Here is a 27,179-nt window from a genome sequence, read left to right on the forward strand (position 1 = left end):
TGTTGGTGACAGAGACCTGGGTGGATGTAGTACTAACTACAGGTACAGCTGTAGTGTTGGTGACAGATACCTGGGTGGATGTAGTACTAACTACAGGTACAGCTGTAGTGTTGGTGACAGAGACGTAGGTGGATGTAGTTCTAACTCCAGCCTCCGGAGACGGCCTCCAGTCTGGAGCCTCCAGCGACGTCCTTCAGTCCGGAGCCTCCAGCGATGTCCTTCAATCCGGGGCTTTTTATGTCCGAGAGCTTTTTATGTCTCTATTTTGGTTTGGTCAGGGTGTGATTGGGTGGGCATTCAATGTTCATTTTTCTATGTTTTGTATTTCTTTGATTTGGCCGGGTATGGTTCTCAATCAGGGACAGCTGTCTATCATTGTCTCTTATTGGGAAACATACATAGGCAGCCCTTTTTTCCACCTGTCTTTGTGGATAGTTGTCTTTGTTTGTTGGCACTATAGCCTTTAGCTTCACGGTTGGTTTTTGGATTGTTTATTGTTTTTGTCGGTGTCATAATAATAAAATGAATATGTACGCTCACCACGCTGCACTTTGGTCCAGGTCATTCGACAGCCGTGACAGTTTCCTCGAAGTGTGTCTGAGCTTTAACAGTTCGGATAACTTTGAAACATCATGAAAATCAATTGTTTATTGTACAGATTATAACTCTCAAAGTTCTGTGTGAGCGAGAGAGAGTGAGAGATGGTGTGAGAGAGAGAGAGAGAGAGAGAGAGAGAGAGAGAGATAGTGATAGAGAGAGAGTGAGAGATTGTGTGAGAGAGAGAGAGAGAGAGATAGTGATAGAGAGAGAGTGAGAGATGGTGTGAGAGAGAGAGAGAGATAGTGATAGAGAGAGAGTGAGAGATGGTGTGAGAGAGAGAGAGAGAGAGAGAGAGAGAGAGAGAGAGAGAGAGAGAGATAGTGATAGAGAGAGAGTGAGAGATTGTGTGAGAGAGAGAGAGAGAGAGAGAGAGAGAGAGAGAGAGAGAGAGAGAGAGAGAGATAGTGATAGAGAGAGAGAGAGAGAGAGAGAGAGAGAGAGAGAGAGATAGTGATAGAGAGATAGTGATAGAGAGATAGTGATAGAGAGAGAGAGAGAGAGAGAGATAGTGATAGAGAGAGAGAGAGAGAGAGAGAGAGAGAGAGAGAGAGAGAGAGATAGATAGTGATAGAGAGATAGTGATAGAGAGATAGTGATAGAGAGAGAGAGAGAGAGAGATAGTGATAGAGAGAGTATGTGTGTGACTGAATGACTGTAGTTTGTCCCCTGATGTCAGTTTTGAAATGTTAACGGTTCGTTCGTCTTTTCCCCGTACCTGTGTGTGCGATTAGAGAACAGAGTATAATAAATGTATATAAAGTGATTGAGGTGTACATCATCTTTACTATGTTTTTTTATTAAACAATTGATGATAATCACTGAGCTCTTATTTTCATAGGCCTGCAAGCCCCATTGGACCTGGCCAAAAGTGCACTTTTATAGGGAATGGGATTCCACGTTGTCTGTCGTCCCCAGAGCTTAAGGTGTTTTTCTCTCCCTCTGCTGGCCTGGAGGACCCAGACAGACCAGGCCACTGTGGCTCAATACTGTTATATGGCTTCCTTTCCTCATACCCTTTCATTCTAGGAGAAGCTATACATGATCAGACCAGGGAAAGCTCCAGGCCTTAGTTATAGACCTGGAGGTTTTCCTAGTCAGGTCATTTGTTCAGGAAAAGGTCAAGGCCATATTCATATCATATGAACTGATATGAGGGGACTTAAAAAGGTTTATGACTATATGGCTATAGCTGTTAACATTTATAACCAGTTCTAACCAGTTCATCTAGCCAGTGACATGTAGGAAAGGAGTAAAGAGAAACCAGATTATTGGGCCGTAGCCGGTCTCACTCAACTGTGCTGAGAGTCTCCTTATTACTGCACTGTTTAAACAGCATGATTTACAGATTTACTGTATGCATCCATCCAAATAATGCCACTGTTCTGTCACATATTGAGGATGTCATAATGACAATGGTACGCACACTGACCCAAATGTCAATGGAACGACCGAGTCAGGGAGTGTAAAGCAATGCATGAAGATGTTTTTTATTTTTAAGACTGAGAACCTTGTTGATTAAAACATATTTTATGTAAAATGCCAATGCATGAAAGCTGCTCTAAAATCACATATTTAGCTAACTACTAAACCCTTCTGCTGGTTGGGATGTTGTTTGGTCTGTTGCTAGATGGAATAGATTTGATAGATTTAATCAATATAGTGATAGCGCCACCTTACACTCTGATAGGCTAGGCGGAATTTCACCATATTGCTTAAACCTGTCCAACCCTCTCAGATCTCCACCAGTGCCTATAGGAAGGGGCTAGTTAGGGGTTGTTTCTGGACAGGGGCTCTGTTTCTACTAGAACCCTTCCTCTACATACAAGACACTTCTGATTAGCGTTGTTGCTGGTAGTATCCTCATTGGGAATTACCAACTTTAATAAACTGTTATGATAATTAGTGTTATTTAAAGAGAATGTCCTCATTGAATAAAACATATATTTAATGTAATACTTTATTTTGTCTTAAATTATCATGTTTACTGTTGACATAAATGGAAACAATCACAGACACAGCAAAGCCAGGTAAAATGTCATAGAGCTTAATCTAAGCTATAGAATATACATCTGTGAGCCGTTTCAAGAAGCTAGGTGTATGTCCCACGTCACTACTTAACAGCAGAGGCATTTGACTGTTTTGATCTTTTTTCATTTTTTAAAGCAATGATTGGCTGAGACAAAGGATGGGCTGGACATTTGTATATGTATTTATTAGGGATCCCCATTAGCTGTTGCCAAGGCAGCAGCTACTCTTCCTGGGGTCCAAATACATGAAGTCAATTACATTACATATAAAACCAAAGATAAAACAGTACATCATATAACATTATTACACCACTACATATCTACAATTCAAAATGTACAATACCACCATACAACAATAATACAATACACGTGTGTGTAGAGTGTGTGTGCTAGCGTTTTTGAGCACATGTGTGTGTCTCTTAACAGTCCCCACTGTTCCATAAGGTGTATTTTTACCTGTTTTAAAAAACAATCTGATTCTAACACTTGTATCAGTTAACTGATGTGGAATAAAGTTCCATGTAGTCTTGGCTCTATGTAGTTTCGTGCGCCTCCCATAGTTTGTTCAGGACTTGGGGATTGTGAAGAGACCTCTCTTCCACTTTGAGCCATGAGAGATTGACATGCATATCATTAATGTTAGCTCCTCGTGTACTTTTAAGGGCCAGCCGTGCTGCCGTGTTCTGAGCTAATTGTAATTTTCCTAAGTCCCTCTTTGTGGCAGCTGACCACACAACTGATCAGGTGCGACACAACTAGGGCCTGCAGGACCTGCCTTGTTGATAGTGATGTTAAAAAGGCAGAGCAGCTCTTTATTATGGACAGACTTCTCCCCATCTTAGCTACTGTTGTATCAATATGTTTTGACCATGAAAGTTTGCAATACAGGGTTACTCCAAGCAGTTTAGTCACCTCAACTTGCTAAGAGATGAGTTTGGATTGGTCTGCCATGTAGCACGCTTCTGTTTATAACATGAGCTGTTCAGTATTTGTGTAACGGCATTCTTCCTCTTCGTCTGAAGAGGAGTAAGGATCGGACCAAGATGCAGCGTGGTAAGTGTTCATGACGATTTACGAACTGAACACTGAAATACAAAACCTTAAACGATGTGATGAAAACCGAACCAGTACCATGTGGCGACAAACACTCACACGGAAACAAACACCCACAAACCAACAGTGAAACCCAGGCTACCTAAGTATGATTCTCAATCAGAGACAACTAACGACACCTGCCTCTGATTGAGAACCATACTAGGCTGAACACAAAAACCAACACAGAAAGACAAACATAGACTACCCACCCCAACTCACGCCCTGACCATACTAAAACAAATAATAAAATAACAGAACTATGGTCAGAACGTAACAATTTGTGGACTACTTTCTGGAGGACCATCATGCTATGCTGCCTCTCGGAATCAGACAATGAAGATTTACCGGATTTAGATAAAAACATTTTAATTCCACCAGACACTGTCATCACTGTCATCAGAAGAAACGGCAATTAATAGTGTTTTTGTCACGGAAGAAGTTGACAGAGTTTTGAAATCAGTGGAATGCCCTGTGGAAGCAGAGAGATTATTTCCAAATGCGGAGAGATTCGAAAAGATAACACAGTTAGCTAAAAGATGGCGGAAGTGGACATTGATGTGGAGCGTGAATATAATGGCGGTTGAATCATGGAATATTGTCCAAAGGAATAAGGGAGCAAAGTAGCATACAGTGGTGAGAATATTCCTTCTTATCTTGTAGGAGTATGGTTTGGTAATGAGTATGGTTTGGTTTGTTAATGAGTATGGTTTGGTGTATTAATGAGTATGGTTTGGTGTGTTAATGAGTATGGTTTGGTTTGTTAATGAGTATGGTTTGGTTTATTAATGAGTATGGTTTGGTTTGTTAATGAGTATGGTTTGGTGTGTTAATGAGTATGGTTTGGTTTGTTAATGAGTATGGTTTGGTGTGTTAATGAGTATGGTTTGGTTTGTTAATGAGTATGGTTTGGTTTGTTAATGAGTATGGTTTGGTGTGTTAATGAGTATGGTTTGGTGTGTTAATGAGTATGGTTTGGTTTGTTAATGAGTATGGTTTGGTTTATTAATGAGTATGGTTTGGTTTATTAATGAGTATGGTTTGGTTTGTTAATGAGTATGGTTTGGTTTATTAATGAGTATGGTTTGGTTTATTAATGAGTATGGTTTGGTTTATTAATGAGTATGGTTTGGTTTATTAATGAGTATGGTTTGGTTTGTTAATGAGTATGGTTTGGTTTGTTAATGAGTATGGTTTAGTTTGTTAATGAGTTTGGTTTGTTAATGAGTATGGTTTGGTTTGATAATGAGTATGGTTTGGTTTATTAATGAGTATGGTTTGGTTTATTAATGAGTTTGGTTTGTTAATGAGTATGGTTTGGTTTATTAATGAGTATGGTTTGGTTTATTAATGAGTATGGTTTGGTTTGTTAATGAGTATGGTTTGGTTTATTAATGAGTCGTTTGTTAATTGTTCCAATGCAATGTGATCATTTTAAAGGTTTTAGTCATGTGTTTTCAGAAGGGAGAAGCCGAGATGTTCAAGTTGTGGAAAAGATCATATCATGTGTTTTAAATGTGATGCAAATGTGACATGTTGCAATTGTGGTGGGAACCATGAAGCCACGTCTTTGGAAAGCCCAACAAGGGTGAAAGAGAATGGGATGGCAAATGTCAGGGCTGTCCAGAGAATGTCATATGCAGTGGCTGTTAGAAGAGTTAAGGGTTCGAATGGTGCTCCCGAAGAGTCCATGGTGTTGAATAGGCCTTCACTGAAGGCTGCAGGGTTTGCAGTTCAACAGCAGTACCCAAATATGTTAAAGTTAAGAAGGTGGACTATGTGGTCGTTTTAGCTATGGTGATTAATGGCACTGCTAAGGTGGATATAGGACTGAAAGACTTATTGGCGGAGGAATTGCAAGGAGTATTGTCACAAGCCATACCATCCTCTCAGGTCATAGACCCTGAGAATGGAGATATGGACATTTGAAGGAAGAAGTGGGAGTTTTGGGGTTTTGGTTGTCAATGTGTTTTTTTATTGTTTTATATTGGGTGGATAAAGTTCGTTTTCCCTATCACATGGGTTTTATTTTTACCTTGGTGTTTTCAACCCTGTCCAGTTGGTGGCAGTAACACACCTTTTTGGGCTGTAGTCTGCCATAAAACATACAGAAGAAGAAGACACAGGAGGTTGTTGTATAAAACACCCATCTCAGCATTACGTCTTCAATCTAAGGGCAACCATGGCAGAGGGAGAATCATTCATCCATGTATAAGGGTAAGAGTCTAGCTACATTTTCAGATATTATAAATTTCAAATTTTGTCAGAAAGTTGTCTTTATTGCAAGTTAATGTGTACTGTTAGCTAGTTGACGTTAGCTGGCTGGTTCGCTAGCTAACGTTACGTGTATGAAGTGTGTAGCAATATTATTAATATCTCAAATCTCTGCAATGCTAGTTATAGCCTAATGTTAGCTAGCTACATAACATTGAACCTAGTAGGTTATCTTTAGCTACAGATTAATGGTATGAGTTGGGATTATGATTAATTGTTGTCTAATGTCTAAACAAAAGACTCCACTCTGCAAGTATCAATTTCACTGAACTGTTTACACCTTCTGTATCCTGTGCATGTGACAAATAAATGTTGATTTTAGTTGATATAGTTTGATATAGTGTGTGTTTACCAGAGATGGTAATGTGAAGAACAACATGACTAAGCCAAGGCCTAGATAACATTTATTTTTACCTGGAGTTTTCCGATGTTGTAGGCTACTACTTTCACCGCTTTCAGTCTTGAAATCTTTGGTTGTTTAATAACTAAACACTCTGTTTAGCAAATGGCCTCACAGGAATCCTTAAAGAGATGGGTAGGTCTAAGGCCTAAGAGGGTGTTAACAATGCTGGCTGGGTGTAGACAAAGAAGAGTTCTCCAGTTGGTGTACCAAAACATTCATGGGCCATTTTCAAAAATGGGGGTAGAAGTTTATCAGCTTTCAAAGCAGAATCATTTTCTTATTGTTTCTCAACTGCAGTGTATGAAATACCATTTTCTAACTCGGAGTCTCTACATTAGAAGTCAATGTAATTGCCACAACCGCCTGCATTTAGAAGATGTATGGCACATGACATGATATAGGCCTAATCTAAAAGGTAATTTCTGAGGACACCCCACATTACAATATCGAACTGGAACAGGCAAGATGAAGAGACACTAAGAAAAAAAAAGTCAGAAAATGTACAGATCTTTATCAATAGCTAGCTAGCTAGATTTATCAATAGCTAGTTAGTTGAATATCTAAGCAAGTTAATCAGTAGAGTAAAGCAATGTTAGATGGTACACCGCTGTTTCACATTTTCATTGTATATTACATTTGCTTCTGATGTAGCTGAGCGACTTATTCAAGACGGGGGCCAACATTCCACTGAAATCCAAATATTTGAAAATTGAAAATTGTTCAGCTTCATCTCTAGCCTCTCTTTCATGTTTTTCTGGCAGCGTCTTTATTTCTTCCCCCACAGCAAACATTCTGGATGATACCACTGTCAGTTCCTCTTCTCGGAGTCTCTGCTCTTCGTACTCTTTCAGGACCCTCTCTTTCTCCTTTTTAATTGCTTCCTCCCGAGCTTCTATTTTCATTTCCCCCAGTTTCTCCTCATATCTGAGTTGTTGCTCTTTGTTCTTTCTCAGGATCCTCTCATTCTCCTCTTTAAGAACTTTCTCCAGAGCTTTTATTTTAATTTTTTCCATCTTCAGTTTCTCCTCCTCTCTGCGTATCTTCTCTTCATTCTCTTTCAGGATCCTGTTCTTCTCCTCTTCAATCGCTCTCTCAGCCTCCTGGAACATCTCAGTGGTGTAGTGGCTTCCTCCATTCATCTTCACCATCTTGTTTATCTTCTCAAGCAGCTCAGTGACCTGGGAGCAATTCTTATCTTTGTTGTTGAAGACCTGATACTCTCCATTACATTTGGCAATCAAACACTGAAGATGTGGATTTTCAAGCAAATAATCTTCAATTGTTACAACGTCGTCATCATCAAGACTCTCTCCATGTGTGAAGAGAACCATGGTGTATCTGGATGCTTCATCCCCAAATAATGTCTGAATCATCTCCACAGTTTTCTGTTCCTCTTCAGTGAATCTTCCCAGCTTGATCACAACCAGGAACACATGGGGACCAGGAGCAGAGAAAAGCAGGCACTGTGAGATCTCTTTCAGTGCCTCCTCCTGTGTTAACTTGGTGTCAAACAAGCCTGGTGTGTCGATGACAGCTACATGTTGCCCTCCCACATTTCCTCTTTTCTTTTCACATGTTGATGTCACAGAAATAGAGGACATTTTTGATTTAAAAGCTTTTGTCCCCAGGATGGTGTTTCCTGTTGCGCTCTTCCCAGCTCCAGTCTTTCCAACCAGAACAATACGGACCTCTTTATTTTGTTCTGTTGGATAAGAAGGAGATGTTGTTACTGTAGAAAGAAGTCTGATGTTCTTTCTGTTTGGTCATCATACAGAATAGCTACTGAATATGATCAGTTTCTAGATTCTTAGACATTGGTCTGTAGAATATGGACTGTAAGCAAATTAACAATTACATTATCTATAAATTAAGCTACATGTAATCCTACATATAATTTATGAAAATGTATTAATTACTGAAAATATAATTATTTTGTGCAAACCCATAAAAAAAAAAAAAGATAAATCCGTGCCCATCACTGTCTTGTAGCCTACATACAGTGAAATGAAGACGAAGTACTCACCAGTCATGTTAGGGTTTTGGAATGCTGTCAAGGTCTTCCCAGGTCTATTGTTCCCAACCAGAGAAATTTGGGTCTCTGTTGGATAAAAATTACACTGTTGATCTTACAGAACTGCTAAATCTACATTTTCAGTCTCACATTGCTTCTTAGACTAATATTTTTCGTCTATAAAGTATAAACTCTAAGCAAATTAACAATAACTGCCTAAATAAAGGAAACACAATTGACGGAGCTGTCATTGTCCATTCTTTGCCTACCCACAAAGTAGTCTAAAAGACTACAGATGGGGAGACAACCAACGTCCATGTACGTTCTAATACTTCCTCAGAAACCCTAATAACAAACAGGAGCTTTGCAAAATGTTGACACAGAAGGTGTTTGCCAATAAATCTGAAAATGGAAAAGAGATCTATGCTACAATTGAGTTTGTGCTCTCAAAGGGCTCTCTGAAATCAATGCCACAATGTGACCAGGAAGAGGCACACACAAGAGTATGTCTTCATCGTAAAGATGCCCTTCACAAGTGTCATGACACTCTCCTTGGTGAGGATCAAAGGTGCCGGATCAGCTAGGCCAATGTCTGACAGCCAAACTCTCTCTCTCTTACAGGGCCGGTTTTATGACTTAATAACAGCCGGTTGTAAAATTGAGAATGGAATGTCTGGGCGTTGCACAAAAAACTTCAACATCAAGCAATGGACACCGGGACAATATATTTCAATGATCACAGATGGAATATGAGAAATTCATGTCTATTTTGTGACGTTATTAAAATGATCAGAAAGACTTAATAATGGAAGCACTAACTTTAAGAGCGTTCACTAATATCAGATTTACATCTAAATGTTGATAACTGTATTACATATGAAACTATTTTGGAAAAGATAGCAATGTGATTTTAGCCTTCTAAATGAGAATAGTTTTTTTTCAGTCAGCCCAGTCAGTAGCCACGCCCAAGTGATCTCAGAGCTCATGTCAACATGATGGAACCGCCATTCAGGCCAGTGTGCTTAAAAGGACTAGCTGAGAATTTAAATAGAGAATTGAGAAGGTGAGGACGTGGTCCACACATTGAAATGGTTAAAACTACAAGACCAGAAAATTGTAAAACTCTTGACGAGTGAAGAGGTAAAGACCAAACATTTACACTCTGCAGATGGGTATGTAAAGTAGTCTGGGACAATTTGACCAAAGACGAGAGGGAAGAACAGATCCCTTTCACCACCATGGGTGACACCTGTGGTATCCATTCTAAGAACACTCCAAGCAAAGAGGCCTACAACTAAGGTCATTGTGACCTCTGTGGACAACCAGAGACTAACTACTCCCCATAGACGGATCTAGTGGTTTCAACAGAGATGACAGAGAAAGACATCTAAGTGTAAATGAATGTTGTATTTCTAATCCAAATGAGCGGTTGTTAGGGTGCTAAATATTCTAGCTACGGTGAACGTAGTTTCCAAATGTACAGTTGAAGTCGGAAGTTTACATACACCTTAGTTTAAATGTATTTGGCTAAGTTTTTCTCAATTCCTGAAATTTATTCCAAGTAAAAATTCCCTGTCTTAGGTCAGTTAGGATCACCATTTTATTTTAAGAATGTGAAATGTCAGAATAGAATAATAGTAGAGAGAATGATTTATTTCGGTTTTGGAGCAGTGGCTTCTTCCTTGCTGAGCGGCCTTTCAGGTTACGTCAATATAAGACTCGTTTTACTGTGGATATACATATTTTTGTACCGGTTTCCTCCAGCATCTTCACAAGGTCCTTCGCTGTTGTTCTGGGATTGATTTGCACTTTTCGCACCAAAGTACGTTAATCTATAGGAGACAGAATGTGTCTCCTTCCTGAGCGGTATGGCGGCTGCGTGGTCCCATGGTGTTTATACTTGCGTACTATTGTTTGCACAGATGGACGTAGTACCTTCAGGCATTTGGAAATTGCTCCCAAGGATGAACCAGACTTGTGGTCTACAATTTTTTTTTATGAGGTCTTGGGGGATTTCTTTAGATTTTCCCATGATGTCAAGCAAAAGAAGCACTGAGTTTGAAGGTAGGCCTTGAAATACATCCACAGGTACACCTCCAATTGACTCAAATTATGTCAATTAACCCATCAGAAGCCATGACATAATTTTCTGGAATTGTCCAAGCTGTTTAAAGGCACAGTCAATTTAGTGTATGTAAACTTCTGACCCACTGAAATTGTGATACAGTGAAATAATCGGTCTGTAAACAATTTTGGGGAAAATTACGTGTCATGCACAAAGTAGATGTACTAACCGACTTGCCAAAACTATAGTTTGTTAACAAGAAATTTGTGGAGTGGTTGAAAAACTAGTTTTAATGACTCCAATAGAGGTCGACCGATTATGATTTTTCAACACCAATATCGATTATTGGAAGACCAAAAAAAAGCCGATGACGATTTTTCTTATGTATTTATTTGTAATAATGACAATTACAACAATACTGAATTAACACGTATTTTAACTTAATATAATACATCAATAAAATCTATTTAGCCTCAAATAAATAATGAAAAGTTACATTTGGTTTAAATAATGCAAAAACAAAGTGTTGAAGAAGAAAGTAAAAGTGGAATACGTGCCATGTAAAAAAGCTAACGTTTAAGTTCCTTGCTCAGAACATGAGAACACATGAAAGCTGGTGGTTCCTTTTAACAGGCACCGCATCGATTATTTGCAACGCAGGACACGCTAGATAAACGAGTAATATCATCAACCATGTGTAGTTAACTAGTGATTATGTGAAGATTGATTGTTTTTTTATAAGTTTAATGCTAGCTAGCAACTTATCTTTGCTTCTTGCTGCCCTCGCGTAACAGGTAGTCAGACTGCTACGCAGGCTCCTCGTGGAGTGCAATGTAAGGCAGGTGGTTAGAGCGTTGGACTAGTAACAGGAAGGTTACAAAAACTAATCCCCGAGCGGACAAGGTAAAAATCTGTCATTCTGCCCCTGAACAAGGCAGTTAACCCATCGTTCCTAGGCCGTCATTGAAATTAAGAATGTGTTCTTAACTGACTTGCCTAGTTAAATAAAGGTAGAAAAAAATAATAATAATCGGTTTCCAAAAATACCGATTTCCGATTGTTATGAAAACTTGAAATCGGCCCTAATTAATCGGCCGACCAACCTAAGTGTATGTAAACTTACGAATTCAACTGTAGCTGATATGTATAAACATTTTATAAAAAGGTACTCTAATAGCTTAACAATGACAAGTTGTCGGCTTGAAGATAAATTCAGCCACTTTAATGTTGAACTCAAATCAGTTTATTTGTCACGGGTGCCGAATACAACAGTGTCACCTTACAGTGAAATGCTTATTTACATGCTATAACCAACTGTGCAAAAAAGGTATTAGGTGAACAATGGGTAAGTAAAGAAATAAAAACAACAGTAAAAAGACAGGGAAAAATAACATTAGCGAGGCTATATACAGTAGCGAGGCTATAACAGTAGCAAGATTTTATCTGGCTAACAGATAAACAAACAAATAGGCTGCAAAATTCAAGGTAAATTAAATCAAATTAAATTTGAGACTCCCCTGGTGTCCTGAAGTCTGCCAACCCAGGCAGTATTTCCTGAGACATTGTACTTCTTAGGTAGTTCTGAGTTTTGGTGTAGAAAAGGATCTGTCTGCAGAAGCAGCAGTTACAGGGAAGTTAAATACAGCTATATTGCCATAGCAACGTCAGGGAAACTGGGAAGAAGGGAGTTGTGCTTCAAATACAGCAGTTCTGTAACATATTTAATTGAGCCTCTCATTCTTCTTAGTACCGGCATCAACACCTTACTGAAATAGAGTATAGGAAGCTCTGTGGACAAATCGTCTGGATACTACCCATAAATTGACATAAATTGGCAGATGGAAACGGATTATCATCTTTAGCAGACAACAGTTCTTGAGGGCTGGAACAAAAAAAGCTGTTTGCAATTTTCTTCATACTGGTGAACCAGCAGCGCAAGGGACATAATGCATTAGGCTCCCGGTAGGCTCCCGGTCTAATATGAGTTTTTGAAGACCTTAGTAAGCTCCTCTAATTTTTCACAGATGTCCCGTTATACTTTCAATCAGTAACTTTTTTTCTCCACTTTTTCAGTCACATTCCTGAAGCCGAAGAAATAAACTAAGCTTCCTAGTACATATGGAAATGAAAAAGGTTTATTAATTACTTTTTGGAGTGTTACTTCTCCGGACTAAATCCGCTCCTTGGGGACATTGCCATTAGCTGCACGGAGTCCGTTAAATAAATACCTGCAGCCTTTTTTCTCAATTCGATCACTGGAATGTGGTATGTAATCCACACCTCGATTAGGCAGATATACATATTTGTTTCATTGACTGATTTTCAATTTCAACGTCATTATTTATTTATAGCCTACATGTTCTCGTCTGAACAGCGTCTTTCTTTTCCCCAACGCAGTTAAGACAAAACCACACCCCGTTATTCAGAGTAGCGTTCTACCACGCTTTGAGCGATCTCCAAGTCCGGAAGTGAATATCACGTAGCGCAAAAAAACATTTGAGAAATAAAGATTTAAGCATATGCTACTAACGATAATATAACAACTTCAGATACCGAGCCTAGGTTAACTTAGCTGATAGCAGAGTTCTGAAACATTTTTACAATTCATTGAAACTCTGAAAATAAATACATGGGCAAATGTTAACATGATAATGATGATGATAATAATAATAAAATAATAATAGGTCTGCATTACGGTAGGCAGCAAATTGTTAAAGTACACTTTCCGTCCTTACCTTGGAAGGTGCGCTGATCCAGTGAGTGAGACAATGCTAGCTATCCAATGGGAGCGTAATAAAACACCCCTCTGAATAACCGGCCGTGGTTTTGGCTTAACTGCGTTGCTGATCATCTAATCTAATGCAAGTGGGAAGGGTGTGGCTTCATGACAATGATCACAAGAGCAGCTACGGCACCGCCTAAAGATAAGCTATGCGGCTGTCGGCTATCTCCTTGATCTGATTGAATTACGGCCTAAACTTGTTTAATTCTATTTGTAAACATACATGGATAAAACTATACATTTGATATCAGTCTATAGCTCTGTCTATGAATTTGAGTGGTTAAATCTATCCAGCCCCAGTCCTTAGCTTTTTAGCATAACGGGTGGGGAGAACGCATTGTTATGGTTTCAATGAAGGATTCTAGCTTTAAAATGGTAAGAGAGCTTTTATAGTGCAGGCGTCAAAATTATAACATGACATATAACATGACATGTATTCATTACTTACTCTCGTTACGATAAACATATTATAGAATGCTTTGTATAAAATAAATTGCATATGCAGTCTTTGTAAAAGTTTCACAGATCATTTTTGAATGTCAATTTGGAAAGAACACCCATTTGTAATATCAAAACATGCAACAGGAATGTGTTTCAGGCTTGTCTTGTAATAGTAACTTTATGGTCGTCCTTACCTTTGCCTGCCTTTTGAGCTAGATGTCTGGAGGCATATGTCTACAATTGGAGATGCAGCCAATGTTTTATAGCAATGTTTGGGTTCGTATGAACGTTTTTGCTTTCTAGTCAGTCACGTGATTTATTGGAAATGCTGTGTTGAGTTCCTGCGGTGACTATGTTACTGACGCAAGCTGACTAAAGCTATATCTTACAACGCTTGGATAGGTATTTAATGTCAGCTAACCACATCATATGATAGTGCCATCTGGAAGATGTGGCACGCAACCTTTGGTTGATTCAATGCAATGCCTGCATATTTTTTCGGACAGAACCTCGACCATTTTATTCGTCCAAGTAAAGTGACACAGAATGGTCATAAAGCATCATGAAACTTATATAAAACATGATGAAGAAAATATGATTGTAAAGAATTTATTGCAACAACAAAGGATTTAAGAAACTAACGTAAAACGAAAGGAATCTTCTTGGCAGGGAGAAAAATAATTTGAATAAATGTGGGTTTTGACACTTATGTAGGTGTCATAACCAGGCATAAAATAACGATATACATTGGAGTTGCTTACCAAGGCTACAATGAATGTTCCTGAGTGGCCTAGTTAGTTTCAACTTAAATAGGTTTGAACATATATGGCAAGACTTAAAAATGGCTGTCTAGCAATGATCAACAACCAACTTGACAGAGCTTGATGAGTTGTAAAAATAATAATGTTCAAATATTGTACAGTTCAGGTGTGCAAAGCTCTCAGAAACGTACCCAGAAAGACTCACAGCTGAGTGAGTCTCTTATTTTCTTTACTGTTTTTATGCTGAGAATCTTGTCAATGAAAACATTGTATTTATAATACCAATAAATAAAATATGTCTTGAAAGCATGTAAGTAGCTAACTACTAAACCCTTCTGCTGGCTAGGATATTGGTTGGTCTGTTGCTAGATGAAATTTTAATTCATTATGGAGATGCGTCTCTATTTTTATCCAGAAACAAACCTTTCCCCAAGATACTTGTAGAGATCTGAGAAGACATGAATGATTACTATAGTGATAGCTTCACCTTACCCTCTGATAGGCTAGGTGGAATTTCATTATTGCTTCAACCTGTCCAATCCTCTCAGATCTCCACCAGTGCTGTATAGGAAGAGGCTAGATGTTTCTGGACAGGGGCTCTGTTTTTTCTACTAGAACCCTTCCTCTACATGCAAGGCACTTCTGATTAGCTTGTTACTATAAGTATCATCATTGGTAAATACCAGCTTTAATAAACTGTCATCAATAAATCAATCATAAGGCCCTTCATACATCGGCCTATGTCAAAGTGCTGTAAAGAAACCCAGCCTAAAACCCCAAACAGTAAGCAATGCAGGTGTAGAAGCACGGTGGCTAGGAAAAACTCCCTAGAAAGGCCAAAACCTAGGAAGAAACCTAGAGAGGAACCAGGCTATGTGGGGTGGGCAGTCCTCTTCTGGCTGTGCCGGGTGGAGATTATAACAGAATATGGCCAATATGTTCAAATGTTCATAAATGACCAGCATGATCAAATAATAAGGCAGAACAGTTGAAACTGGAGCAGCAGCACGGCCAGGTGGACTGGGGACAGCAAGGAGTCATCATGTCAGGTAGTCCTGAGGCATGGTCCTAGGGCTCAGGTCCTCCGAGAGAGAGAAAGAAAGAGAGAATTAGAGAGAGCATACTTAAATTCACAAAGGACACGGGATAGGACAGGAGAAGTACTCCAGATATAACAGACTGACCCTTGCCCCCAGACACATAAACTACTGCAGCATAAATACTGGAGGCTGAGACAGGAGGGGTCAGGAGACACTGTGGCCCCGTCTTGACGATACCCCTGGACAGGGCCAAAAAGGCAAGATATAACCCCACCCACTTTGCCAAAGCACAGCCCCCACACCACTAGAGGGATATCTTCAACCACCACCTTTCTATTCTGAGACAAGGCTGAGTATAGGCTACAAAGATCTCCCCCACGGCAAGAACCCAATGGGGGGGCGCCAACCCAGACAGGAAGATCTCGTCAGTGACTCAACCCACTCAAGTGACGCACCCCTCCTAGGGACTCCTGTGCCAGACTACACTCAATCATAGGACCTACTGAAGAGATGAGTCTTCAATAAAGACTTAAAGGTCGCGACTGGGTCTGCGTCTCTCACATGGATAGGCAGACAATTCCATAAAAATTGAGCTCTATAGGAGAAAGCCCTGCCTCCAGCTGCTTGCTTAGAAATTGTAGTGACAGTAAGGAGGCCTGCGTTTTGTGACAGTAGCATACGTGTAGGTATGTACGGAAGGACCAAGTCGGAAAGATAGGTAAGTGCAAGCCCATGTAATGCTTCGTAGGTTAGCAATGCAACCTTGAAAACAGCCCTAGCCTTAACAGGAAGCCAGTGTAGGGAGGCTAGCCCTGGGGTATTTTGATCACATTTTTTTGGTTCTAGTCAAGATTCTAGCAGCTGTGTTAAGCACTAACTGAAGTTGATTTAGTGATTTATCCAGGTAGCCAGAAAGTAGAGCATTGCAGTAGTCTAACCTAGTGACAAAAGCATGGATACATTTTTCTGCATCATTTTTGCCAAGAAAGTTTCAGAATTTTGCAATGTTACGTAGATGGAAAAAAAGCTGTCCTTGACAGAGTCTTGATATGTTCGCCAAAAGAGAGATCAGAGTCCAGAGTACCACCGAGCTCCTTCACAGTTTTATTTGAGATGACTGTACAACCATTAAGGTTAATTGTCAGATTCAACAGAAGATCTCTTTGTTTCTTGGGACCGAGAACTAGCATCTCTGTTTTGTTGGAGTTTAAAAGTAGAACATTTGCCGCCATCCACTTCCTTATGTTTGAAACACAGGCTTCCAGGGAGGGCAATTTTGGGGCTTCACCATGTTTCATCAAAATGTACAGCTGTGTGTCATCCACAAAGTAGTGAAAGATAACATTGTTTCCGATTGACATCACCAAGAGGTAACATAGTGAAGACAATAGTGGTCCTAAAACAGAGCCTTGAGAACACCGAAATTTACTGTTGATTTGTCAGAGGACAAACCATCTACAAAGACAAACTGATATCTTTTTGACAGATACGACTTTAAACCAGGCCAGAACTTGTCCTTGTAGACCAATTTGGGTTTCCAATCTCTCCAAAAGAATGTGGTGATCGATGGTATCAAAAGCTGCACTAAGGTCTAGGAGCCCAAGGACAGAGGCAGAGCCTCGGTCTAACGCCATTAAAAGGTCATTTACCACCTTCTCAGTCTCAGTGCTATGATAGGGTCTAAAACCAGAATGAAGTTCTTTGTATACATTGTTTGTCTTCAGGAAGGCAGTGAGTTGCGGTTCAACAGCTTTTTCAAAAAATGTTGAGAGGAATGGAAGATTCAATATAAGCCAATAGTTGTTTATATTTTCTGGGTTAAGGTTTGGCTTTTTCAAGAGAGGCTTTATTATTGCCACTTTTAGTGAGTCTGGTACACATCTGGTGGATAGAGAGACATTTATTATGTTCAACATAGGCGGGCCAAGCACAGGAAGCAGCTCTTTCAGTAGTTTAGTTGGAATAGGGTGCAGTGTGCAGCGTGAAGGTTTAGAGGTCATGATTATTTTCATCAATGTGTCAAGAGATATATTATTACAAAACTTGAGTCTCCCTTGATCCTAGGTCCTGGCAGTGTTGTGCAGACTCAGCACAACTGAGCTTTGGAGGAATACACAGATTTAAAGAGGAGTCCATAATTAGCTTTTTTGCTTAAGACCCAGGGTCTCGAGCTTAATGACGAGTTTGGAGGGTACTATGGTGTTAAATCCTTGTTCATGCTACATAATGATCCCTCACTGGTCTGGGTGGTGCTGGCGATTTGCATTTCATTCAACCAGGTGCTTCTTCTTCCCTCAAACCTCAGTGTTCTTCCTATAACCCTCTATGATCCAGGTATCCTCTCAGTGTGTCTGCGCTTTATCAGCTTGTGTCATTTTGAAACATCATGAAAAGCAATTCTCCTTATTTATTGTACAAATAATAACTCTCAAAGTTCTGTGTGAGAGAGAGTGAGAAGTGAGAGATGGTGAGAGAGTGAAAGAGTATGTGTGTGACTGAATGACTATAGTTTGTCCCCTAATGTCTGTTTTGTAATGTTAACTGGTTATTGGTTATTTTCCTGTACCCGTGTGTGAGATATTAGAGAACTGAGTGTAATAATTGAATATAAAGTGAGTGAGGTGTATATAGTCTTTACAATATATATTTTTTTAACACTGTTGATGATAATCGCTGCACTCTTGATTACATAGGGCTGCTGGTTCCTTGTCTGACTGTCTGAAATGGCACCCTATTTCACTGATTTTGACCTAAGCTCCATGGGCCCTTATCAAAAGTAGTGCACTATATAGGGAATAGGATGCCATTTTGTCTAGGGTCCCCAGAGCGGCATATCCTTTTTTTCTCCCTCTGCTGGCCTGGAGGATCCAGACAGACCAGGCCACACTGGCTCATATGGCTGTGTCTCAATACTCTTAAATGGCTTCCTTTCCTTATATCCTTTAATTCTAGGAGAAGCTATACATGACCTGACCAGGGGAAACTCCGGGCCTTAGTTAAAGACCTGGACGTTTTCCTAGTCAGGTCACATTGTGGGGAAAAGGTCCCTTCTATATTTATATTATATTAAATCTCATCACGGACAACTTGCACATTTGATCTAATTAGCTTCTTTTAAACTACTTACTACTTTTTTAGCTACTTTGCTACTACTTAGCATGTTAGCTAAATCTTCCCCTAACCCTAACCTTAACCCTTTAACCTAACTCCTAAACTTAACCCCAGGGGCGTAGCCAGAGGGGTGTCCAGGTTTGCACTGGAAACCCCTGCCATCTGATTGGCCACACCGGGTGCCACCCCAAAATATAATGTTCTACATGCAGTTTGATGCTGATTGACATCTCATTTCACCTCTTGTTGAAAGAAGCATTTATTTTGACGTTCGACTGTTTTAGGGTTTAGCATCGGCTTTAGGTTTCCTGAACAACTTTTACGAAGGATGAGTCGCTGTGTAATTTAACGTTAGATCTTTGGCTCCCAGACAGTTAATCAGATAAGAGAGACACCAGATATGCTGTTCCAAAAGGGCCCAATGGTTGGCTAGGCCTAAACTTTAAACTACACATTTTAGTTAGCAGCTGTTAGTATCTAATCTTGTGGATCCCTTAATTATACATTTGCATAGAGATATGACACATTATTTAACGTGTATTTCAGACATTTCAAGATCCACAGATGAGGGTCCTGTCTGCACGGATTAAAAACAGTGCAATATTTGCATTTTGTGTGTAATATAATGCACATTGTTTGAATTTGGTGCTTCTCGATACTGTAAAATCAGTGCCTGACCCAGTTTTTTGCTCTCCTGTAGAAGCTTTATAACTTTGTATCTGGCTCGTACGTTCATCTCAAGTGGCTTGCAGTTCAGAAAGAGCTGTATCCACAGCAGCAGCCCAGGGAACTACAGAGACTTGCAGAAGGCAGACACATGGCATGACGTAATCTGAGGGACAGTCTTCCAGCAGTTCTGAGAGTGTTACAGGACATCACACTTGAAAATAGTGGTGATATATCAGTGGAGGCAAGGGGCCTTCTTTCTCAGATTTACCTTTCATTTTGGTAAAATGTTGTAAAGTGCTTGGTGATGCCAAATGTCTTTCTGACATGCTCCAATCAAGCTCTCTTGACTTAGCAAGGGCAGTGGATCTAGTAGGTGCCCTTATAGACACATTACAGGACTAGAGAAGTGAGGGTTATTTTGGAGAACTATGGAAAGAGATTGAAGAAATTGCAGAGCACTGCAAAATAAGTGTACAGTGTGTAAAAGACAGCCTAAAACTATATTTCACGACTCATTGAAGATGAGCACTGTAGGACAGAATAATAGTGACCAAAGTGATGGTGAGAGCTTCGAAAAAGCTATGTTTTATCAGGTGCTTGACAGTCTTGACAGAGGCGTTTTTCAAAGAAGAATTGTGAGATAATGCAAGGGGTCCAGTCTCTCAACCCAAAGAGAACAGCATTTTTGAATGAGGAGCTTCTGTTTGACTTTGCTCAGACCTTTGAGTCAGATTTAGAGGACCTCAAACATGAGGTTCATCAAACCAGGGGGCTTCTCGATAGGAGAGAAAAAAGTGAAAGAGACAGACCATCTACTCTCCTTTACTTTGTTGTGTTTCTAGAACCTTCTAAAGAAGTCTTCCATGAGCTATTTCGACTTTGCAAGATTTCTGTTGTTACACCAGTCAGCAGTGCTTCTTGCGAGAGAAGCTTCTCAGCTCTAAAACTGATTAAAACCCACCTCAGGATAACCGTGGTTGATGACTGGTTAAGTCACCTCGGAATTCTCAGTGTTGAGTCAAGGAGGGAAATGTATTTATAAAGCCCTTCTTACATCAGCTGATATCTCAAAGTGCTGTACAGAAACCCAGCCTAAAACCCCAAACAGCAAGCAATGCAGGTGTAGAAGCAAATGCAATTTGAAAATCACATCAAACACATCATCACAACAGTGTAGTTATTTTAACACTCACCTCACCGTGATTGGTAAATTTGAAGAACAAACGGGTTGAAACTGAGTGGAAAAGATGATCGTTGTGGATGTTGTTTCAAAGCCGAACACAACTAAATGGACAGCATTTTCTAAGGCGATGATTTATTCAAACAAACACTCGGACACATATTAGAGCGTATGCATGTGCGTACTTTAGACCTGTAGAGCCCAACTTAATTAAAATAATGATTGTGCTGTTATACAATACATATTATGCATGACATAAACATGAAAAAAAAACTGATTCAAGATGTCTTTGGTACATAATTGGTCTAGCATGTACATAAAATAAAAAATAGTAGCAATTACATTTAAGTGTATACTTTTTAGTGTGCATACTGAATGGACTGGTTACCTTATGTTAAGCTACAAACTTTTTATCCATGAGTCTTGGAGATAACGTATAGACCTGGGCGATGCTTTTGGTTCATTGATTGTGCAAGGCGCCTTACAGAGTTATCCTTCAATACATTTGCATTTGATATTGAATTGCCTAATAATTGGGCTAGCTTAATATTTCTATAATGAATTGTCTGATAAATAACCTTTAACTATATTTTAATAATTCATTGGCTTAGACATTACTTTTAACAAAAGGCTAAGCTGTGTTTAAATATATTTCACTTGTGATTTCATGAATATGAATATTTTCTAGTAAGATTTTTTGTCCGTTGCGTTATGCTAATTAGTGTCAGTTGATGACAATTCTCCAGGATCCAGGATGGGTAGTTCTAAGAGATTGTTTGTTAACTTGGCTTTCGAAGACCTTAGAAAGACAGGGTAGGATTGATATAGGTCTGTAGCAGTTTGGGTCTAGATTGTCACCCCCTTTGAAGAGAGGGGATGACCACGGCAGCTTTCCAATCTTTGGGAATCTCAGACGATACGAAAGAGAGGTTGAACAGGCTAGTAATAGGGGTTGCAACAATTTCGGCAGATAATTTTAGAAAGAGAGGGTCCAGATTGTCTAGCCCGGCTGATTTCTAGGGGTCCAGATTTTGCAGCTCTTTCAGAACATCAGCTATCTGGATTTGGGTAAAGGAGAACTGGTGGGGGCTTTGGCGGGTTGCTGTGGAGGGTGCCGGGCAGTTGACCGGGGTAGGGGTAGCCATGTGGAAGGCATGGCCAGCCGTAGAGAAATGCTTATTGAAATTCTCAATTATAGTGGATTTACCAGTGGTGACAGTGTTTCCTAGCCTCAGAGCAGTGGGCAGCTGGAATGAGGTGCTCTTATTCTCCATGGACTTTACAGTGTCCCAGAACTTTTTTGAGTTAGTACTACAGGATGCAAATTTCTGTTTGAAAAATCTTGCCTTAGCTTTTCTAACTGCCTGTGTATATTTGTTCTTAACTTCCCTGAAAAGTTACATATTACCGGGGCTATTCGATGCTAATGCAGAACGCCACAGGATGTTTTTGTGCTGGTCAGGGCAGACAGGTCTGGAGTGAACCAAAGACTATATCTATTCCTAGTTCTACATTTTTTTTGAGAGGGGCATGCTTATTTAAGATGGTGAGGAAGGCACTTTTAAAGAATAGCAGGCATCATCTACTGACGGGATGAGGTCAATGTCATTCCAGGATACCCCGGCCAGGTCGATTAGAAAGGCCTGCTCGCAGAAGTGTTTCAGGGAGCGTTTGACAGTGATGAAGGGTGGTCGTTTGGTCGCAGACCCATTACGGATGCAGGCAATGGGGCAGTGATCGCTGAGATCTTGATTGAAAACAGCAGAGGTGTATTTGGAGGGCGAGTTAGTTAGGATGACATCTACAGTATACAAGGGACACGACAGGACAAAGACGTCTGGCTGCTATGCCATCTTGGAGAGGAAGATTGCAAACAGATTGCTACAAATTAATAAAAACGACAGCTGAAATGTCTTGAGTCATTTTTTTTTTTTACAAATAATTACACAGGTGCACCTTGTGCGGGGAACAATAAAAGGCAACACTCAAATGTGCAGTTTTGTTACTCAACACGATGCCACAGATGTCTCATGTTTTGAGGGAGCGTGCAATTGGCATGCTGACTGCAGGAATGTCCACCAGAGTAGTTGCCAGAGAATGTAATGTTACTTTTCTCTACCATAAGCCACCCCAACAGTGTTTTAAATAATTTGGCAGTGCGTCCAATCGGTCGCACAATTGCAGACCAAGTGTAACCATGCCAGCTCATTCCCATTTCATGACCTCTACATCCGGCTTCTTCACCTGCGGGATCATCTGAGACCAGCCACCCAGACAGCTGATGAAACTGAGGAGTATTTCTGTCTGTATTAAAGCCCTTTCGTGGGGAAACTCATTCTGATTGGCTGGGCCCCTGCCCAGTCATACGAAATCCATAGATTGGGGCCTAATTATTATTTAACCTTTATTTAACTAGGCAGATCAGTTAAGAACACATTCTTATTTACAATGATGGTTTACCGGGGAACACTGCCTTGTTAAGGGCAGAAAGACAGATTTTTACCTTGTAAAATGTAGCACTGTTCACAGGCTCTGATGCTTTGATTAACATCCTGGTGAGAAACCACAGTCAAATCCAAAGTAGAAGTCATAGATGTTGAGTGTAATTATTCGTAATTGTTAAATGAATAACAACAGTGCTACTGCTCCTGTCACATACAGGAATCCCTTCCCCATCATCATGACTGCTGCCTGCACTGTGTCCCAAAGTGTCCCTCCTAACTCGCTTTCACCCTCCAGATTCATTGATCTGCGCTAATTGTTTAGTCCACAGTTCGTTTCCTACTTGCCAACCCACAAGTAATGGCACCATTGCCAAAATGGACAATTGGATCCGTTTTAATGGTATGCAGAATTTCCTTGACCTTTTCATGTCTTTCACATAATTTTGCCTACTCTGTCTTATTACGTCTTCTACTTTGTCTAAAAGCTCTCTGACCTGATTGGTATCGCCCTTAACATCATTGTTGAACACTTGGAAACTGCCTTCCCATTTCTGAACAAAATTCTTCAGGTTTTTGTCTTCTCTAAAAACCAGCTCTACGGAAGTGTCTCCATAACTAAAGAGCACTATGGTATATTCACTGACAGAGGGACTTAACATCTTCTCCAGTGTCTCCATCACTCTCTTCTCTTGCTCTGTGAAGCGGCCCAGCTGAATGACCGGTAGGAAGGCATGGGGACCTGGTGTTAGAGAGAGACAAAGACCTCTCAATCTAATCTCTGACTTCCTCTTCAGAGAGGTCACTGTTGAGCAGACCTGGAGTGTCCACAACCATCACTGTCCTCCCACACAGCCCCGTCTCTCTCTCTGCTCTCACTCTTCAGGGTCAGTGACTTGGGACTGATTCTGGAATCAAACAGCTTTTGGCCCATGATGGTGTTTCATGCTGCACTCTTCTCCAATCCACTCAGACCAACCAAAACCAGTCTCAGGTCATTGCTGATTTCAGCTTCTGAAAGCAACAGTAAGTAGACGAGAGAAGAGATTTGTATGGCCTTAGTGATGAGCAAAATGGAATACTGCTGCTCAGAGACGTACATGAGTAGGATCACAGATGAATAATAAAACAAATATGGGCATTATTCCTATCTCAATAACTCATGTATAGATCAGTAAAAAAAACAATAATTATGAATTGAAAGATCAATGCATCTGTCAACTTGCACTATACTACATTACATTGTGTTCATTTTCATTAATTAGGTCATTTCAAAATGCATTTATGTGCTTGTATTAATCAATATGCTTTAGTATATGTAATTCCCAAACATTCTAAGAATTTATGAAAAAGTGAAAATTACCTTATCCAATTGCTTACTTGTCAGAAAATGTAAAAATTAAAATGTCATTCTTCCTGGGGGTCTATATAAACAGATTTTAATACGATTTCATGTTGCTAAAATGCTCTCCAGCAGCCTGACACCTGCGCCTCTCCCCCCTTAGGGGGAAATTCTTTCTCCACGTGCCAACCCTAAACTGCCAGTCCCTCCCCTGCACCCCGAGCTAGGGCGAACCCTCGCCCTCCTCCGGTACCCCGACCACGACCTGCAGAAAGTGGAGGAAGAAGAGGTGGTGGAGGAGGAAGGACAAAGGAAGGACGGTGGAGGATGAAAGGAGGACGGAGAAGGGAGGGATGGTGGAGGATGAAAGGAGGAAGGAGAAGGGAGGGATGGTGGAGGATGAAAGGAGGAAGGAGAAGGGAGGGATGGTGGAGGATGAAAGGAGAAGGGAGGGATGGTGGAGGATGAAAGGAGGAAGGAGAAGGGAGGGATGGTGGAGGATGAAAGGAGGAAGGAGAAGGGAGGGATGGTGGAGGATAAAAGGAGAAGGGAGGGATGGTGGAGGATGAAAGGAGGAAGGAGAAGGGAGGGATGGTGGAGGATGGAAGTAGAAGGGAGGGATGGTGGAGGAGGATGAAAGGAGGAAGGAGAAGGGAGGGATGGTGGAGGGATGGTGGAGGATGAAAGGAGGAAGGAGAAGGGAGGGATGGTGGAGGATGAAAGGAGGAAGGAGAAGGGAGGGATGGTGGAGGATGAAAGGAGGAAGGAGAAGGGAGGGATGGTGGAGGATGAAAGGAGAAGGGAGGGATGGTGGAGGATGGAAGGAGAAGCGAGGGATGGTGGAGGATGAAAGGAAGAAGGAGAAGGGAGGGATGGCGGAGGACGTGTCAGATGATTCAGGGCTGCCTCTGGACCTGGACATGGTGTCTCTGGATCCTCTGGAAGAGGAAGAGGAGGAAGATTTTTCTCTGGGGGAGCCTATGGACTGAAGCATGTCTCCTGACACACTAGAGGGCGCTGTCCCTACACCAGGGAGACATCTACTACACCCAGCCCCGTCCTCTTCCTCCCTGTTTCTGCAACCTAACGGCTAGTTCTATCCAGTCTCCAACTCCCCCACTCCCTCCCTCCTGTCCCCCGTCTGGACAACAACAACGGTGGTCGTCGGACGTCCGATTGGCTGGAAGGCTAGCAGCTTCCGCACTGCAATCCCGGACCCCTCTGCTGGCCCTGCCCCTGAGCAAAATGAGTTAATTTCCTGTCCGGGCTGCTGTCTTATTGGTTTGCGCTTTCCTTCTGTGTGCCTGAAGGAGGCGAATGGTCTCGCTCCTCTGTCCGCGCCTTGCGTGTCTTGGCTGCCCCTACCGGAGGGACAGACTTAAGTAGGGCTCCCCCTAGTGGGCTGACTGACTGACTGACAACAAAGTGTGTGTGTGTGTGTGTGTGTGTGTGTGTGTGTGTGTGTGTGTGTTTGTGTGTGTGTGAATTCATTATTTTCTTCTACTTATTCATTTGAGTTCTTATATATTGGTTGTTGACCTGGCTTCATTTGATAATGTCAGTGTGTCCCTGGTTTGTTCACTCACTTTCTACACTCTGAATCTTTCTATTTGATTCCTATTAATGATTTTTCACTGGTCTGGGTGGTGCTTGAGATTTGTATTGAATTCAAACAGGTGCTTCTTCTTGCCTCAAACCTCAGTGTTCTTCCCATAACCCACTATGATCCAGGTATCCTCAGCATGTTTTAACAGCCTGTGTAACTTTGAAACAGCATGAAAAGCAATTCTCCTTATTGTACAGATTATTCCACCCAAGTGTGTGTGTGTGTGTGTGTGTGTGTGTGTGTGTGTGTGTGTGTGCGCCTGGACGTGTGTGTGTGTGTCTGCGCCTGCACGTGTGTGTGTGTGTGTGTGTGTGTGTGTGTGTGTGTGTGTGTGTGTGTGTGTGCCTGCACGTGTATGTGTGCTTGCACGTGTGTGTGTGTGTGTGTGTGCCTGCACGTGTGTCAGAGGGAGAGATAGTATGTGTGTCAGAGGGAGAGATAGTATGTGTGTGACTGAATGACGAAGGTTTGTCCCCTGATGTCTGTATTGAAATGTTAAATGTTCGCTGGTCATTTCCCCGTACCTGTGTGTGAGAGATTAGAGAACTGAGTGTAATAATTGTATATAAAGTGATGAGGTGTACATCATCTTTACTCTGTTTTACACTATTGATGATAATCTTTGCACTTTTGATTTCATAGGCCTGCTGGTTCTTTGTCTGTTTGGGATGAAATGGCACCCTATTCCATATATAGCGTACTACTTTGAACAAAGCCCCATGTGTTCTGGTCAAAAGTAGTGCATTATATATGGAATAGGATGCCAATTTGTCAGTTGGTCCCAGAGTTTAGGATTTTATTTTCTCCCTCTGCTGGCCTGGAGGATCCAGACAGACTAGGCCGCCATGGCTCACATGTCTGTGTCTCAATAACCGTCAATGGCTTCCATTCCTCGTAACCTTTACTTCTAGGAGAAGCTATACAGGACCTGACCAGGGAAAACTCCAGGCCTTAGTTATAGACCTGGAGGTTTTCCCAGTCAGGTCACTGGTCAAGAAAAGAGAGTCTCTTTATTACTTCACTGTTTAAACAGCATGATTTACAGTCTGGACAACTGTGTGCATCCATATAAATAATTCCACTGTTCTGTCCCATATTGATGATGTCATATTGACAATGGTATGAACACCAACCCATTTGTTCAAGGAATGACCAAGTCATGGAGTGTTATGCACAACATGAATACGTTTTTTTATTTTTTGTTGTTGATTAAAACATATTTGATTTATAATGCCAATGCATGAAAGCTACCCTAAAATCACATACGTAGCTAATTACCAGCTTTAATAAACTGTCATGATGATTATTTGTGTTATTTTAAGAAAATATCCTCA

The 27,179-nt window shown here is 40.8% G+C and overlaps 1 protein-coding gene and 1 long non-coding RNA gene across 3 annotated transcripts; one reads left to right on the top strand and one right to left on the bottom strand.

The window, feature by feature from the left end:
* Positions 1-5,837: 5,837 nt before the first annotated feature.
* LOC118936762 (uncharacterized) lies at positions 5,838-24,718 on the top strand. Its single transcript, XR_016483944.1, has 3 exons — positions 5,838-5,936; positions 23,784-23,923; positions 24,403-24,718. It is a non-coding gene; the product is annotated as an uncharacterized LOC118936762 (long non-coding RNA).
* Positions 6,385-14,055, bottom strand: LOC110515220 (GTPase IMAP family member 9). Of its 2 annotated transcripts, none has more exons than XM_090187934.1 (3): positions 13,890-14,055; positions 8,420-8,494; positions 6,385-8,098 (listed from the first exon to the last, which is right to left on the bottom strand). In XM_090187934.1, the coding sequence occupies exons 2-3, from the start codon at positions 8,424-8,426 to the stop codon at positions 7,017-7,019; spliced, it is 1,089 nt and encodes a 362-aa protein (XP_090044060.1). In that variant the 5' UTR covers positions 8,427-8,494; positions 13,890-14,055; the 3' UTR covers positions 6,385-7,016. The 2 variants fall into 2 exon arrangements, with proteins under 2 accessions (XP_090044060.1, XP_090044061.1); XM_090187935.1 differs by having other exon boundaries at positions 13,208-13,930.
* Positions 24,719-27,179: the final 2,461 nt, after the last annotated feature.

Source organism: Oncorhynchus mykiss, chromosome 10, assembly GCF_057628025.1.
Source record: "Oncorhynchus mykiss isolate SJ-2025 chromosome 10, ASM5762802v1, whole genome shotgun sequence".
NCBI lineage: Eukaryota > Metazoa > Chordata > Actinopteri > Salmoniformes > Salmonidae > Oncorhynchus > Oncorhynchus mykiss.